The 15,412-nt window shown below is 35.9% G+C and overlaps 1 protein-coding gene across 1 annotated transcript; it reads right to left on the bottom strand.

Annotated features, from left to right (window-relative positions):
• Positions 1-2,207: 2,207 nt before the first annotated feature.
• Positions 2,208-13,650, bottom strand: LOC131165738 (ubiquitin-conjugating enzyme E2 7). The gene is made up of 6 exons (XM_058123760.1): positions 13,293-13,650; positions 13,066-13,168; positions 11,631-11,728; positions 11,436-11,536; positions 3,809-3,886; positions 2,208-2,528 (listed from the first exon to the last, which is right to left on the bottom strand). Exons 1-6 carry the CDS (start codon positions 13,339-13,341, stop codon positions 2,451-2,453), a joined length of 507 nt encoding a protein of 168 aa, XP_057979743.1. The 5' UTR covers positions 13,342-13,650; the 3' UTR covers positions 2,208-2,450.
• Positions 13,651-15,412: the final 1,762 nt, after the last annotated feature.

Raw genomic sequence — 15,412 nt, 5'->3', positions numbered from 1 at the left:
TCGGTTCCGTGAGTGTATATACCTGGAATTGAACCCTTGATGCTCCTCCTTACATGATGATGTCTTTCCACTGCATCATATCCGTGGGTTGTATTTGTATTTTTTGACTCGTAAGAAAGGAGACAAGATGATTCAAATCTAAGAACTTGAGAAAATCCTGAAAGTTAGGTGCAAAATTTTATCACAAAGCTAACTTGGGATTTTAATTTTTTATCTTTTTTATATATACAATTTATGTTTCTTCTTGCACCTTTGTTTTTCATTTCCTTTGTGAAAGATGGTAGTGTTAATACAATGATTAACATAAAAAGGCAGCCACTTCAATTTTTCCCTTTCTTCGAATAAAAAAAAAAAAAAAACCCTTTCTTAGGAAGGCATGATAAATACTTAAAAGGATACATGCATTTAATATGTATATATATATATATATATATATATATATATTATTGGTCATAACTCATAACATGCAACTGGGCAGGACCCAGCAATAATGGAGACAGGGAGACCTCCAAATTTGATACCAACAATAATAATAATATAATATGAAACGAAGCTAATTGACGTGTGAACGAGATTTAAGAGTAGAAATGAAAATTAAAGATTCTCACATCACATCCTATCGGCATCGATTCATTTATTGCGCGACCCCAGTTTGATGCTTTACCCATCCTCCTCCTCCTTCTTCTTCTTCTTCTTCTTAAAACTTACTAATTCTGTAATTTAAACTAATATTTATAAACAATAAATTAACATTTTAAAATGCCGAAACGTGCTTAATGAAAGGAAATAAAAATAAAAATAAAAGAACATTTAGTCATTTTAGTAACTCAAACTATTGGCTACACTTGGTTTGGTATGTTGGAATAAATTAAATCAATTTTATCTTTCCATTTCATTATGCTCTCCACATCAAATTTTTGTTTTATTTTGTATTTACCTCATTTCATTCTCCAAATCGATTAGATGAACTAATGTCTTCTCATGCCAATAAATTAAAATTATTTTCTATATATAGGATAAAAATATGGAAGCATGAATTTCAAAATTTGAGTGAGTTTAAATAAATTTTAATATAATTTTAAATTATGTCTCATCTAAATCTAATATAACTATAATCTAAACTTCAAAGAATGAAAACAAGGAAATTCGTAGTAATTAGTTCATGCGGGGAGTGTGGAGAGGGTGATTGTGGGCTTTAAGAATTAGAGGAGAAAATGAGGGCTACTCTTAAAAATTGAATTGACCCATGGCGCTAAGTCTAATTGAAACTGCCGCCCGTTGAAAGTTCAAAAAGTTGGAGAGAAAATAAAATAAAAAAGATGATATCCCTCCGGCCCCAGCCCGAGCCCGGCAGTGCAGTTGGGGGAAAAGATCACTGCGGCAGAGCCCACGGACGCTCATGGCCCCACTGTTTTGTTTTGTTTTTTTTTTTTTTTTGTTTGACGACGGTCTTTCTACCGGAGACCTGGTATCAATCAACTCCACTCAGTCTTCCTATTCCTTCACTTTTTATTTTTTTCGGAGACGAGTTGATTAGTAAAGAGAGCAAAAACAAAACGCCAATTAATGTTCCTGGGAGACGCGACTTGGCATTAGAACGCCAAGCTTCGAATGGAACATTTGGGTCAATTTTGGAGAATCAATCAAAAAGCAGAACTCAAATATGGCCCCAAGGATTTTAAACATTGGCCAACAATTTGAATAAGCATATTGGGCTAAGCTTTATTTTTAAAATTACTTGAAACTTCATTTTTTATGTTTCAATTTCTCTATACATCACTCATTGTTTAAAGAATTATTCTAATATAATAAAAAATTTAAAAAAAGCAACCGTTATTATGTAAAATTGGTTTTATTTCTTTTTTTTTTGACACATTTTAACTATTTGCTTTCGCCCTTTTTTTTTTTTTTGGGTGGGCAATTCTTGTTTAACAAACCTGGCACTAATATTTTCAACATTTCAAAAGGGGGGAGGGGGGAACCTTAAACCCCTGCAGTTCACTGCTAAAGCGGCACAACACATATCCGTTGCCTCACTTCTGTTCATAACAGATCTAGCAAGGAAAAGAGCACAAAACAGGAAAGCACTTAAAAAAGGAAAGTAAAGAACAGAACATCAGATGAAGCTTGTTGAGTTGGAAAATGGTAAAACCAGGAGACCTTCAGAGAAACAAGCAGAGTGCCAAGCTTGAGCAAAAGCCCCAACATAATCCACAAACAAGTTATCCATACTTATAAATCATTTGATTCTCTTTTGAAGAAGTTCTGAAATTGCTCAAAAGATGTGCAAGAAGGAAGAGCTAAATGACAGATTGAGGAGAGTATGAACTTGCATAAAATTCTACATGAAGCAATGTATTGCACTCTAGATGGATGGATCGGTGGATGGAGCAGGTGTTGGTGTTGGAGCAACTGCTGCAATCGGCGAAGGCAACGCATTGGTGGATGGGTCATAACATTTCCTGGGACTTTCTTACACAACGGCTTACTTTCTTCTTGAACTCATCCCTACTGTCTCTCCATTCTTTCTGCGTACCATCATCCCAATTAACCAATATGTCAGCATGTTTTACACGCACCCTAAGGTAATTGCAGCCCCATCAAAAAATTAGTTTTCACAACTCTTAAACCAATATGTTTAAAGGAATAATGAGGTTTCATCATCACACGCTATTCCCACTTCATCCAGATTCATGAGAGAGTGGGTGAGATTTCTGCAAAGAGATGCAGCAACCTACTTTTATTTGAAAAGTGTGTCAACTGCCTCAGCAGTGCAGACAGCCCAGCAGCTGTGTTGCATGGGCGTATGACAGGAATGGTGATGATGGTAGTATGCCCACAGGGCCACAAGAAATTTTGAGAAATTTTGGGATTCTTTAGTTGAATAGAAAAAACACACAGAGAGACACAAAACACAATTCACTGAGCATGGAATGCTTAATTAGGAGTAGGTGATTAACAAACATAATCAAGACACATCATTTCTTTGTTGGTGATCCTTCAAAACCCAAAGATCAAAGCCACTCTTGAATAGATTCCCAACAAGTTGTCTTCAAGAACCACGGAAGTAGACTCGTTGACTAAAATAAAAACCATGAGGTCCTTTCTATTTATATTTATATTATATCAACTAATATTAAGAAAAGTATTCTTGTTGAAATTATTGTTTCTCAGTTGAAAAATAAAATATAAATATTTTTAAAAAGGATTGTTTTAAGGGTTAAAAATAAATAAATTCCTTTCCCTTACTAAATCTAAAACTTATAGTGGCATTGTGATAAATCCTCGCCAAAATTATAAATAGCACACTATCTATATTTCAACAGCAATGATAAAAAATGTTAATCCAACCCAAGCCACCAACAACTCACATAAGGTACCTTGGCAGTTAGTGGTAGCCAAGCAAATACCATTCAAATTTAGGCACTCGCCTGCACCAGCTGTTTGGCTTCAAATGCTTCACACGCACTATGAAGGATCATGGGAGTTCTAGCCATGCCAAGTTTTCCAACATGCTAAACATGGGGGCACAATGCCTACTAGTCTCTTCAACCTTTCTAACAGGAGTTTTCACTCAGAAAGGACAAGTTGGGCAAGCTGAGCTAGTGAAAACTTCAGGTCTCTCTTTTAGTCAAGTTTTATTGATCAAAAGTTTATATGACCACGACATTTTAAAAAGAGGATGTACATGTGGTAAAAGGGAAATTGCGCCCCCCCCCCCCCCCCCCCCCCCGGGCGGCTATATGAAGGGGAGCATTGCACTGGTTGTTGCATATTTGGACTGAAATTAAGGAACAACAATGCTTACCGCTGCTTCAACATTTGCCGGGGACTCATCATTAGGGCTTGAAAGCATAGATATGATGCTCAAAACAATGCTTTCAACCTGAAAAATTAGAATCACATTAGTTGTGGTGTTGTAACATATAAATACAATCACAAAAAAGGAAGAAAGCCGCTTGTTCTATGAAAGCACTCAAGCATGCAAAGAGAGCAACAAGCTAGAAAAGCTCTCTCTACATTCCATTAGCAAAGCCTAAGCAGCTTTTGCTAATAAACTAGAATGGTGTTTTAAACAAAGATGTAGCTTTATGACATAGGGTCTCCAAAGGGCCTATGCCAAATGAAAGTGTTCCAAAATCCAAACAAGCTACCTAAGTGGTAGTCCTCATCAATTATATGAATTGAAAAACAAGATTTCACAGTTCAACATATTGCATTTAAACCATATAATAAAGCAAAAGGCAGTATTTATACCCCATAACAAGGACAAATTCAAGAAACTAATAAAGCTGCAGCTACTAATTCTTTTGTGGGGGTCTCCTTTCCATATATGAATCATTAGCAACTTTAATTTAGCCAATCTAGCTTTAAAAGACATCAATTCTGCATTCCCCCTTATGCCCACTCCCCCCCCCCCCCCCCCGGGGGGCAGCCAAACAAAAGCAGCACAAGAAGCCTAAATCCAAGTGTCCAGCTAGATGGGATCAACAATGTGAATCCCTATTTGTCATTCTGCAGCATGTAGAGCATTATCCGCTGAAAGTTGAAAATGTCAAATCATTTTTTTCAACCCCAGTCCAAGTTATTCTAGGTCTCACCCAAGGTAACTGATTCACTGTGCAAGTGCAAGATTTGGGTGGGATCAAAACAGATCGTAGGAGCACCTTCAAAGCGCATATATATATATATATATAGATCAATGCCTGCGAAAAATGGGAAAATGGCCAATCTCAAGGATTGAAACACCTAAAAGTCAAGGATGCCTTAAGCTTAAATCAAGATGAACAAAAAAATAAGCACACTGTCCCACTTCATGGCAGTAGATAAAAGTTCTTGCTTAAATTATCATCATTCCAAAAGACAATAGTGACAGAAAGATTTCTATATTCCTAAAGATATCAGGACATACTATGCACAAACTACACTTTCAAATGAGCACAGCAAATTTCAATCTCCCATAAACAATTTACATTGGTTTTCACTTGCCCCCAACTTTGGGCTCTGATGCCTTACTTGTAAAGAGGACTTATTCCTACCTCATTTCAAGTTAACCTACACTTTGACTAAAATGCATTATCATTTAACATTTTGTTGCCCGCATATTTGCATATAAATTAAGTTCTGAAATTCTGCAGGCTATTTTATTGAGAATAGAGAAATTTGATGTTCTTCTAGTTCACCTAGAACTCCTATTACAGCCACTCTTTCTCTAGGTAATCATCTTATTTGTTTTTTATGAACAGTGTCATTGTTCGTTGGTTACAGACAATAAGGATGAGGAATGAAAAGCAAAACCAGCACCCAGGAAAAGTCCCACTTCATGGTGTGCAAGAGAAAATTTGGGGCCAAGGCACAAATCATAGAGCTGTAATATATATTTTAAAAATTTACTAACAGTGTTACAAGTACTACACTACCAAATTGAGCTCAAAACCTTAGTCACATAGAATAAAGGAAAACCTACAATAAAGGTGTGAGCATTATTCTGCCAACTACCACAACATGTTGAAATATTAGTACATAGGCCAAGTATAATCAGTGGAATGATTATAAATGCAAGGGTGAAATGTACTCTATAAGAGAAACTCCTTTTTGTATGAATCCCCAAATTAGCTCTTCCAAACAGACATACAACACATCATACGATCATATGATCAGAAACAATGAAACCTTTAATTTTAAAGTGGGAAAGAAGAAACTAGAGGAATTGAGATTAAGCGAATGAACAAAGTTAGACAGACAGTTAAGGGCCTACTCTGGTGTGTCAACAGGGTCATGTAGTAAACCCCATCTCAATTTCAGGCTTATCAGTGTTAACAGGTTGCTATAGGAAAATTAATCACTAAATATATGGAAGTTTGACTAGTTTGACAAGCCAACCACTTGAGTAGATTGCAACTATTGGGCATTTTTGACTTTTGAGTGTTAATGGGCCACACACACATTCTTTTTCCTAAAATTTTACTCATATATTTATTATAAAATTCTTTTACTTATATATTCTTGCCCTTCAATGCTGAAAAAACTTAATTGTTTTATCGCAGGCCATTTAGGGCCATATGCTTAACACATGTTGCCATTTTTTTTGTTGTACCTACATGATATCATTCTAATTCAGATCTCTCCATAGCAGTAGCAATAAAAACTCAAGTCAATACTTTCACAAGGGCTTTGTGAAATATATCCTAAGCCCAGACTAAAAGTAAATTTTAGAAATAAGAAAACAACCCAGGATATCAAGAAGTTGAATTAAATGTCAACGAAATTATTAATTATCAAGCTTAATCAAATTTCATATAACAAATGTGTAATTCAGGCCAGCCAAACTCCCGCACTCCACCCCAAAAAGAACAGATTAATCTATCTACCTAAGACGCTGAACATATGAACAATAGCAAGGAGGCTAATAACAGCTATTGAGAAAAACAGGGCAGGAAATAGGCAGCTAATTAGGTTTAGAAAAGGGCAGTGGTCTAGGATTAAGATTAGGTGGAGAAACAAAAATTTTGGAGAGAGGTGTTCGAGTGCTGCCTCATAGGGCTGTTCAAAAATATTTGAAAACCGAACCGAACCTAAATTAACCAAAATTTCAGTTAACCGATTTGTTCGGTTCGATTTCAGATCAATTTTTTTCCAATTTTCGGATATTGATTCAGTTTTGGTTTGTACTGGTCCTGAACTGACGATCACCCAAACCGAACCGTAATATATATTCATAATGTTATATAAGTATTTAACTATATTAATATAAATATATACTATTTTAAAATTAAAAAAACAAGACACATGGATATGTCTAATTGGTAGTTTAGGACTAATAATTAGAAGGTGTGGCCAACCACAGCAAATCAAAACTCAAAATAAAAATAAAATTTGAACAAACCCTACCCCATTCTCTACTTAACTTTCTCTCAACTCCACTCCAGTCTCCATGCTCCATCCATGCAGCCACACCCAGCACAGCAAGGCAGCAACCACAGCCCCCCACGACCACTGTCCTCTGACTATCGCAGATTCTTGGTGGAAGCTATTTTTTGATTTTTGGTGCAGATTCACAGCTTGCTGCCCATAATGTTGTCAAATTTGCTACAAAATCTACAAGAATCTTGAGAAATCAATTTTGGGTAGTCATATTCGGTTCAGATCAGACATCCAATCCGATCCGTCAGTTAACCATGCTGTCGGTTAACCGAAACATTCAGTTCGGTTTCGGTTCAGAAGATCTCTGAAACGATAGGATCGGTTTGGTCCAGTGAATAGAGGTACGGTTCGGATATTTGAACTGTGAACAGCCCTGCTGCCTCGCACGTGTGAACACTGCCAACATCAGCAAAGCTTATTTTGAGATTTAAGTCTTGATGGTAAATTGATACGAGCACTTTCTGAGAGAGGATTTTCAGTAAATAGAGGTGTGGTTCGGATACTCTAACTGTGAACAGCCCTGCTGCCTCGCACATGTGGACACTGCCGACATCAGTGAAGCTTATTTTGAGATTTAAGTCTTGATGGTAAATTGATATGAGCACTTTCTCAGAGAGGATTTTCCAGAATTTTTTGTGACAATTCAAAGACGATTTTTTGAAAAAAATGGATATCTTAGGAGTCACACATGAAGTCCCAATGGCTTCATCCGCCTCTGGGGTTATGGTTCCAACAGACAGATTAGCACTAGCAACTCAGCTCAGTGCTTGGGTTAGCGAAAATAAGGCATTCCTTGGAATAACTTGCAAATCACAAAATCACATTATCTGTAATTCTTTTTTTTTTTTAGATCCGGTTCTTGGAATGTAAAGAAATAGAATTAACTAGTATCACAATTCTTAAAAAGGTAGATTTTCTGAGATTCACAAAATCTGATAAAAATAGCCATGTTTGGTGAGTATCTAGGAGAAATGAGAATGAAATACCATCATTTCCCAACTTATAACTCAATCATTAAACATTCTTTTGAATAAAGGATAAAATAGGAAAAACAAGTCAAGAAATTTTCCATTTGTAATGCTAAGCAAATTACTTTGTAAAATTCAATTATAATTATATTCATTCCAAGTAGCATTATTGGATTTCAAAATATAAAAACTTGAACTGAATTCTACTCAAATATGATTCCAAGCAGAGTATAAGACATTTTAAGGTTTCTGATTACAGTAGAAAGTACAACTAGGATTTAGAAGTCAACTTGGGATAGAATTAAGTGAAATTCAAATATGCAATCATGAGAAGGGCTGGATTGGATGTAACAGAGCTAGGAATTCTGTACAGAAAAATGATTAGTAGGTAGTTGTCTGTGTTTTAGAAGGAAAAGGCTTAAGGTGAGGCGTTTTACCCTAGAACGAGGCAAGGTGTAAGCCTCAAGACGTTGAGGCGTAAGCCCTTTGGGAATTCAATTTTTATTTTAAAATATATTAAAATAATTTTAATATATTATAAATAATAAAATTTATTACATAAATTATTAAATAATTTATATAAAATTTCTAAGACTCATTTCATATAGCTCCAGCTGTCTCTGCCTATATATGGGAAGCCACAGCCACATAACTTTCCAATGAAACACAATTACTAATGGTATATTTTCCAGCTATAAAGAATAAAGCACATCGCTTTTGAGAGTCAAAGAGATATAAGGAAATTTCTCATGACCCAAATTGCAGTAGTTCAGCACTTCAGCCCTTCCCTAAACTCTCTTTTCCACTTCTCGTGCACATCATCCTGGAGGGGAAACAAATATAGGAATTTTAAAGATCAAATACAATTGGGAGAGGGTCAGTCATTGATCAGAGAAGCTCATCAGAGGAAGAGGCAGGTCAAGACTCGAGAGAGATCGTCTATGAAGATTCCGGCATGCAACCATCAATCAAAGAGTGAAGAAGGTGGGTATAAACAGACTGGGGTCAAAGGCCTGAGAGATCAGCAAAGCTGCAGCTCATCTCTTCACTTTCGACTGCAGAATGAAAGAATGAAGTCCCTTCAAACCCTACTGCATACACCTTCTGATCAGAAAATATGTGTTCTCCCATTATGCATATGCCTCCTTTGGTCCTTTGGCAAGGCATCCAAGGAGTGCCTTTTGCTCTTGGGCATGTGCCCATTAGAGAAAACAATTGCCTCTCAGGACTAGCACATTTAGAAAAGCACCTTGATGCATTTTGGCCCCAAAATGCCCTGAGGAGTGCCAAAACACTTTTTAAAACACTACTAATCAAAATTAGATCTTTTAATTAAGGTTTATGGTTGTGAAAGCAAGAAAATACTGTTTTAGAGCTTTTAATTGAAACAAAATTGATGCCACATGAAAGAGAGAGAGAGAGAGAGAGAGAGATAGAAGTTGGTCGCTGTTTGCTGATTCTGGAGCAACAGATCTTATGGGCAGAACATAATTTTCATATTTTTAAATTATTTTCATGGGTTATTTATAGACTCATTTTAAGAGTTCTTTAGTAAATCTAGTCATCAATTTATTTATGTATTTATTTATTTATTTTATAGCAATCTAGTTATCAAATTATAACTTCGTAGTTAAGCAATCAATTGATTTTAGAAATTCCTTGCTGCAAGTTGGCAGGCATGTAGGAGGATTTCTTAGTCTCCTTTTTGTATGTTCCCTTCTTCATTGAATTCTCTGCTTTTGTATTGAAAATATTTTTCCCCCAATAAATGAATGAAAGAATTTCCCCACATTGTGCTTTGTCTCAACCATGTAGATTTCATGGTTATAGTATATGGATGGATTTCTCACAAAGCCTGTGCGGATTTATTGTGCTCAGTCATTCTTCCATTCCTCTGTTCTTCCCATTGCTCATCTGTTCAAACTTCAAAATTCAGATCACCAGAACTTCCCCCTCTTCCTTCTCCGCACAACCCTAATCACTACTCTATCTTCTAAACAATAGGAGCTGTAAAACATTAGAATGTTTAAAGGAACTTTCCTTTAAACCCTAAACCTTAGCCAGCTAAGATCCTAGTCTACATGCAGCACACATTTTCCAGCAACCTGATCAACCCATTCCAGCCCTTCTCGTGATTAAACCCCAATTAAATCTATCCTAGGTCACTTCAAAACCCAGGTTGTACTTTCCACTATAATTACAAACAATAAAATCTGCTCAAAGTTAAAAATTATGACTCTACATCTAAATTGCGCAGCTCTGGGAAAAGCAAACATCTACTAACTTTCTCTCTTCTTGCCAAGCACTGGCTTCAATTTTGCATCAAGTTGTTTGATATCCCCCCAACCCCCAACTAAAACAAGCACAACATAGACTTCTTCAAGCAATCCTAGTCCTAAATCCTGCAAGACTTGAGCTTCAAACTTCAAAAAATAGCCAAATAAACAATGAGTGTGATCCAGACTACAAAAATTTTAAATATTACTCTTGATTTCAGAATGATATTAACAGAATGCTTCTGATACTTAAAATTTGAGGAAAAATATAAAATTAGCAATTTCTGTGCTATAGAAGCACATAGAGAGAGAGAGAGAGAGAGAGAGAGAGAGAGAGAGAGAGAGAGAGAGGACACAATATACATTTTAATGAATATCAGAACAATGAATTTCCATCATCCTTCAATTGTTTGCTTTGTTATCTATTTCATGGTAAGGATATGTTTAAAGGAAACTAGAATTCAAAATTCTACAGAAACAAGGAAATTAACTATCTAGTTAAATTGATCATGTTTTTTTCTCAATTTTACTTAAAAATAACCAAATACAGCTCAATTAGTTTGGGATTAAGAGTACTGTGCAAGGATAAAATTCAACCCCAACCCAACTCAAGCAGTCCCATTTAAACAAGAGTTGTGCTAGGGTTTAAGAACAAGCACCTCAATGTGGGCCTAGGTTGAACCCACAGAGTTAATATACAATTCAGTCTTCCAATGATCTCAGATTCCTGTCCTTAAAGTTGGTCATTGGACCAACCCAACTCATCCAAGTAGCACTGCCAATCAGAGGAGTCATCAGATGGTCAAGTCATATAATGGCTTAATATTATTTGCAAACATGAAAAATTACAATATGCATAATACTTAAGAGTTCCTTTCTCAGAGAATCATCGTCATCAACAATAAAAATGATGAACCATTGCCTGGCAACCTTCTCATGAGAACATAATATTTACAGAGCAAAATAGAATTATGATAGCCATACCAGCAGTGAAAGGAGTTTACATGTGTGCAACACATAATGAGAAGAAATCTATATGATGCAAATGCAAGAGTGACATTACAAGAAGAAAAATGACTAGTTAGTCACCACTCCATATTGATTACATCACTTATACATATGCTTGATGTAGATAGAAACCTAAAGACAAAAAAAAATGAAAAATGAAATAGAGAAGAAGCACCAGCAAACATTCTCAAAATAAAGGGCAAAAACATTGGACTGCTGATGCATTGAAAATGCATAAGTTCGCAGGTCTAAATCATACCGTGTGTACAGGGTTCCAGCGTTCGCTAGCAAGCTCATAGCCATTGGGATCCTCGCCAGGGGGGTGAAGAATTGATATGCAAACCTTCCCATCAGGGTAAACTGTAGTTCATACACCAACCTTCAAGCATTTTCCCAACATAAAAAAATAATAGTAGATATAATACCAAATTCATTACATGTGATAAATACTAACCATTAGGATGCCACATCTCCGAGGTAAACTTCACTGTTGGTGGGCTGTTTGGATAATTGGGCGGAAAGGTCATGATGGCATTGAAGAAACCCCCATCACTGCAGTAAGATGTTCAATTTTAAAAAGCATGGTGAGAATCCAAATTCATGGAACAAGCAAAACAGGTGATCAAGATAGGTATGTTCTCAGAATAAACAAAAAGTTGCCTCAATTAAACGAGATTGTGTGTTAACTATCAAAAAAGTATGAAGTTCACATAAAATGCAATGAACCACACAAATATCTAAAGCACACAGTATAAAAGGGTAAATACCAACACATGATTAAAAAAATAAAAAAAAAATTGAAATCAACAGATTTTCTTAGTCTTAAAAAACAGTAACCCAATGCAAATCAACAACAGCCAAAAGGATAAACCCTAAAACTCCAATAACACAAAAAGCCTCACCAAATTGCTAATTTAGATACACAGAAATCCTTAACAGCGTCTACATAAATCTCCAAAAGAAGTTCAATTTATTAGAATTGTACATGCCTGACATGCAACAAGCAAACCAGGTGATCAGGGTAGGTATGTCCTCGGAATAAACAAGAAGTTGCCTAGATTAAACGAGATTGTGTGCTAACTATAAAAAAAACATGATGTTCACATCAAATGCAATGAACCATACAAATATCTAAAGCACACAATATAATAGGGTTAATACCAACAGAGGATTAAAAAAAATTGAAATTAACAGACTTTCTTAATCTAATAAAATGGTAACCCAATGCAAACAACAACAGCCAAATGGATAAACCCTAAAACTCCTCTGTAAAAAAAAAAAAAAAAAAAACTCCCCCATGTTGCTATTTTAGACACAAAGAAATCCTTAACCGTGTCTAAATAAATCTCCAAAAAAGGTTCAATTTATTAGAATAGTACATGTCCATCATGAAACAAGCAAAACAGGTGATCAAGGTAGGTTGAGTATGGCCCCGGAATAAGCCAAAACAATTACCTAGATTAAACGAGATTGTGTGTTAACTATCAAAAATACATCAAGTACACATAAAATGCAATGAACTATACAAATATCTAAAGCAAATAATATAATGGGGGTACCAAATGACGAACATGAAAATACACGAAGGATGAAAAACAAATTGAAATCGGCAGACTTTCTTAATCTAATAAAAAGGTAACCCAATGCAAACAAGAACAACAGCCAAAAGGATAAACCCTAAAACTCCTTGGAAAAAAGCCTCGCCAAATTAAGAAGCGCCAACTACCAATAATGAACAAATCAATCACCCACAATCGCAAAATCTCTCATTCATTATCACAAGATAGCACCAAACCACGCATCCTGACGAAAAAAAAAAAAGCAAAAAACAAACTTGCGGGCGCTTAGGGATTCAATCCTAGGACATAAAAATGAAAAAGAAGACTCACTATAGAGTATCAGGAGGACCAATAATCGTGACGCTCCATTCGAACAGATTGTTCTCGTCAAGCAAACCCGCCGAGAAGCCATCCACGGGATTTTTACAGAGATCTGAATGAGAAATACCGATCCATCAACAAACGACGGGAATCCAAAACAAAACCCTAGAAATAAAACCGAGCGCAAGAGATAGATTTTGAGGAATAGAAAATAAATGGTTCTCGATCCTTTATACCCTTTAGCTGCTTTTGGAGGAGGAGGGTGGCTTGGGATGAAGAAGCCATAGGAAGGAAACCTGTTGGAGAAACGAACTGTATAGAGAGAAGGAGCGCGCGAGCGAGAGAAAGAGAGAGAGAGAGAGAGAGAGAGAGATGATAGGAAAGAAAGAGGGAGGGATGGAGGTTTTATTAGGGCGCCGAAAGTAGAGGGAGGGAAAGAGAAGAGGAGAGAGAGTGAGAGCCATCATCTATATCCTCCAACGCCCTATTATAAGCCGACATTGTTCCATTGTCTCGAAGCAATCTCTCTCTGTGGAAAAGGCTGTGTGAAGTCACAGAGAGAGAGAGAGAGAGAGAGAGAGAGAGTCGATAACCGTTGGGTTGTATTTTATTTTTTACTTTTTAACTTTTAATTTTATTTATTTATTTATTTATTTATTTATTATTATTTAAAATTGGTTATCTAATCGTCCGGATTATGTGTCTTTAGATTTTTAAAATTTAGAAACTTCTAACCCTTTATGTTAAGTAATTTTTAGGGATACAATGTCAATCAATGAATCTTAAACTTAAGTACAATTGCTTTGAAAATATAAAAACATATAAAGGGACGTTGTTGGTCAAGACTATTTTATATCAATCATCTAAGTTGTATCCATCTTTTGATAAATAATAGCTAATAATTTTGTAAAAGAAGAAGAAACGTCATTTTATCTACCATTTACAATTTTTTTCTTTTATTATTATTTTTTCCTTTTAATGTGCAAGGGGCTAAGATTGGAACTTTTGTTCTAATCCCGAACATTGAATGAGTGAATGCCAACATTGTTAATTTGGTTAGGGTAAAATAATTTTATCATGGAACATTTGGGTTGAATTATCCCAACAGCCCGTATGAAATAATTTTCTTAAACATCTTATGCTCAGTGATATAATTATCGCAACGTCCTAGAAAAAAAAATTTGGAATGGCAAGTAATAATAATATTATAAGTCGATGGAGTCGTTACTAACCTGTTATTTATATATGTGGTTTGTTCATCGAATTATTACTTGTTCATTGGTCTCTAAACTAATTTTATGTCAAGGAACCAGTAGTCTCGATCTACTTTTATTAGAGTTGGGATTGAAAATTCAGTTATGTGAGGAAAAGTTACTAGCACTGTGATATTCCGTGGAAGAAATGCTTAAAAAAAATTAGATATTACTACTCATATCAATAAGGTGCACATTTATTTTCGAGAGTCTTCCCGTAAAAACTCCATGATTAGGCGTGCTTGACTTGGAGTAATATTGGGATGGGTGACCTTTTGGAAAGTTTTCTGAGGGAGTGTATGAGTGAAGACAAAACACACTGAAAATGATACGTGTTGGTCTGTGGGGCCAGTCATTAGTTTAATAAGGTCTGCCCCCTATTGTTTGGTCCAGGTGGAGGAGAAGAGAGACAGTGCTCCCTGACAGACCTAAGTTGAGGCGTTACAAAATAGTATAAGAGAAATTACCCAACCGGAAGTGTGATGAGATTCACATCGCCTGAGTTTAGAAATGTGGGTTCGCAATGAGGACGTTGCGTTCTGTAAGTAGGGGCGTCACGCCCCGAACTCGGAAATGGGCCCTAGGGTGTGATTTAGTAACCTAACATGTCCATGTATTATACAACCATTCATAATACTACACAATATAAGCGTCCGACCCCGTAGAATTCACGTATACCCTATCCACAATCACATTCACAATATACGCAACGGAATAATTCAACCTATTGCATCATAATACCATATCATTATCCCATACCAGAGTCTATACAAAATCATAGTCTAATTTCCAAAATACATAACATACCTCGGGTGTCTATATAACCTAAAATGACAACCCGGTCAAAGATCAGTACTTACACAAGTACTTCTACAAAGCTAACCAACAACCACACTCCTAAAACGCTAGGACGCTAGTGTCGGCTACTCGAAGGACCTGAAAAATATTTATATGATAGGGGTGAGACACCTCTCAGTAAGGGAGAAACGGGTTATATCAGTGTGTGGATACATGAGTGTTATTTCAACAGTAAAACATAAACATTTCACAATTCCAGTATTTTCACAACACAGTTTCAGTATATCTTACAAAACACCTCGGTC

This window comes from Malania oleifera, chromosome 10 (genome assembly GCF_029873635.1).
Source record: "Malania oleifera isolate guangnan ecotype guangnan chromosome 10, ASM2987363v1, whole genome shotgun sequence".
NCBI lineage: Eukaryota > Viridiplantae > Streptophyta > Magnoliopsida > Santalales > Ximeniaceae > Malania > Malania oleifera.
The sequence above is the reverse complement of the archived record's forward strand: the minus strand, read 5'-3'. Positions and strand labels throughout refer to the sequence as shown.

Excerpts from the sequence above, each read along its gene's own strand:
- LOC131165738 (XM_058123760.1), bottom strand. The coding sequence starts at position 13,341 with ATGGCTTCTTCATCCCAAGCCACCCTCCTCCTCCAAAAGCAGCTAAAG. Across the intron at positions 13,169-13,292 it reads CCTCCAAAAGCAGCTAAAGG|ATCTCTGTAAAAATCCCGTG; the intron begins GTATAAAGGATC and ends TTTCTCATTCAG. Across the intron at positions 11,729-13,065 it reads GGTCCTCCTGATACTCTATA|TGATGGGGGTTTCTTCAATG; the intron begins GTGAGTCTTCTT and ends ATCTTACTGCAG.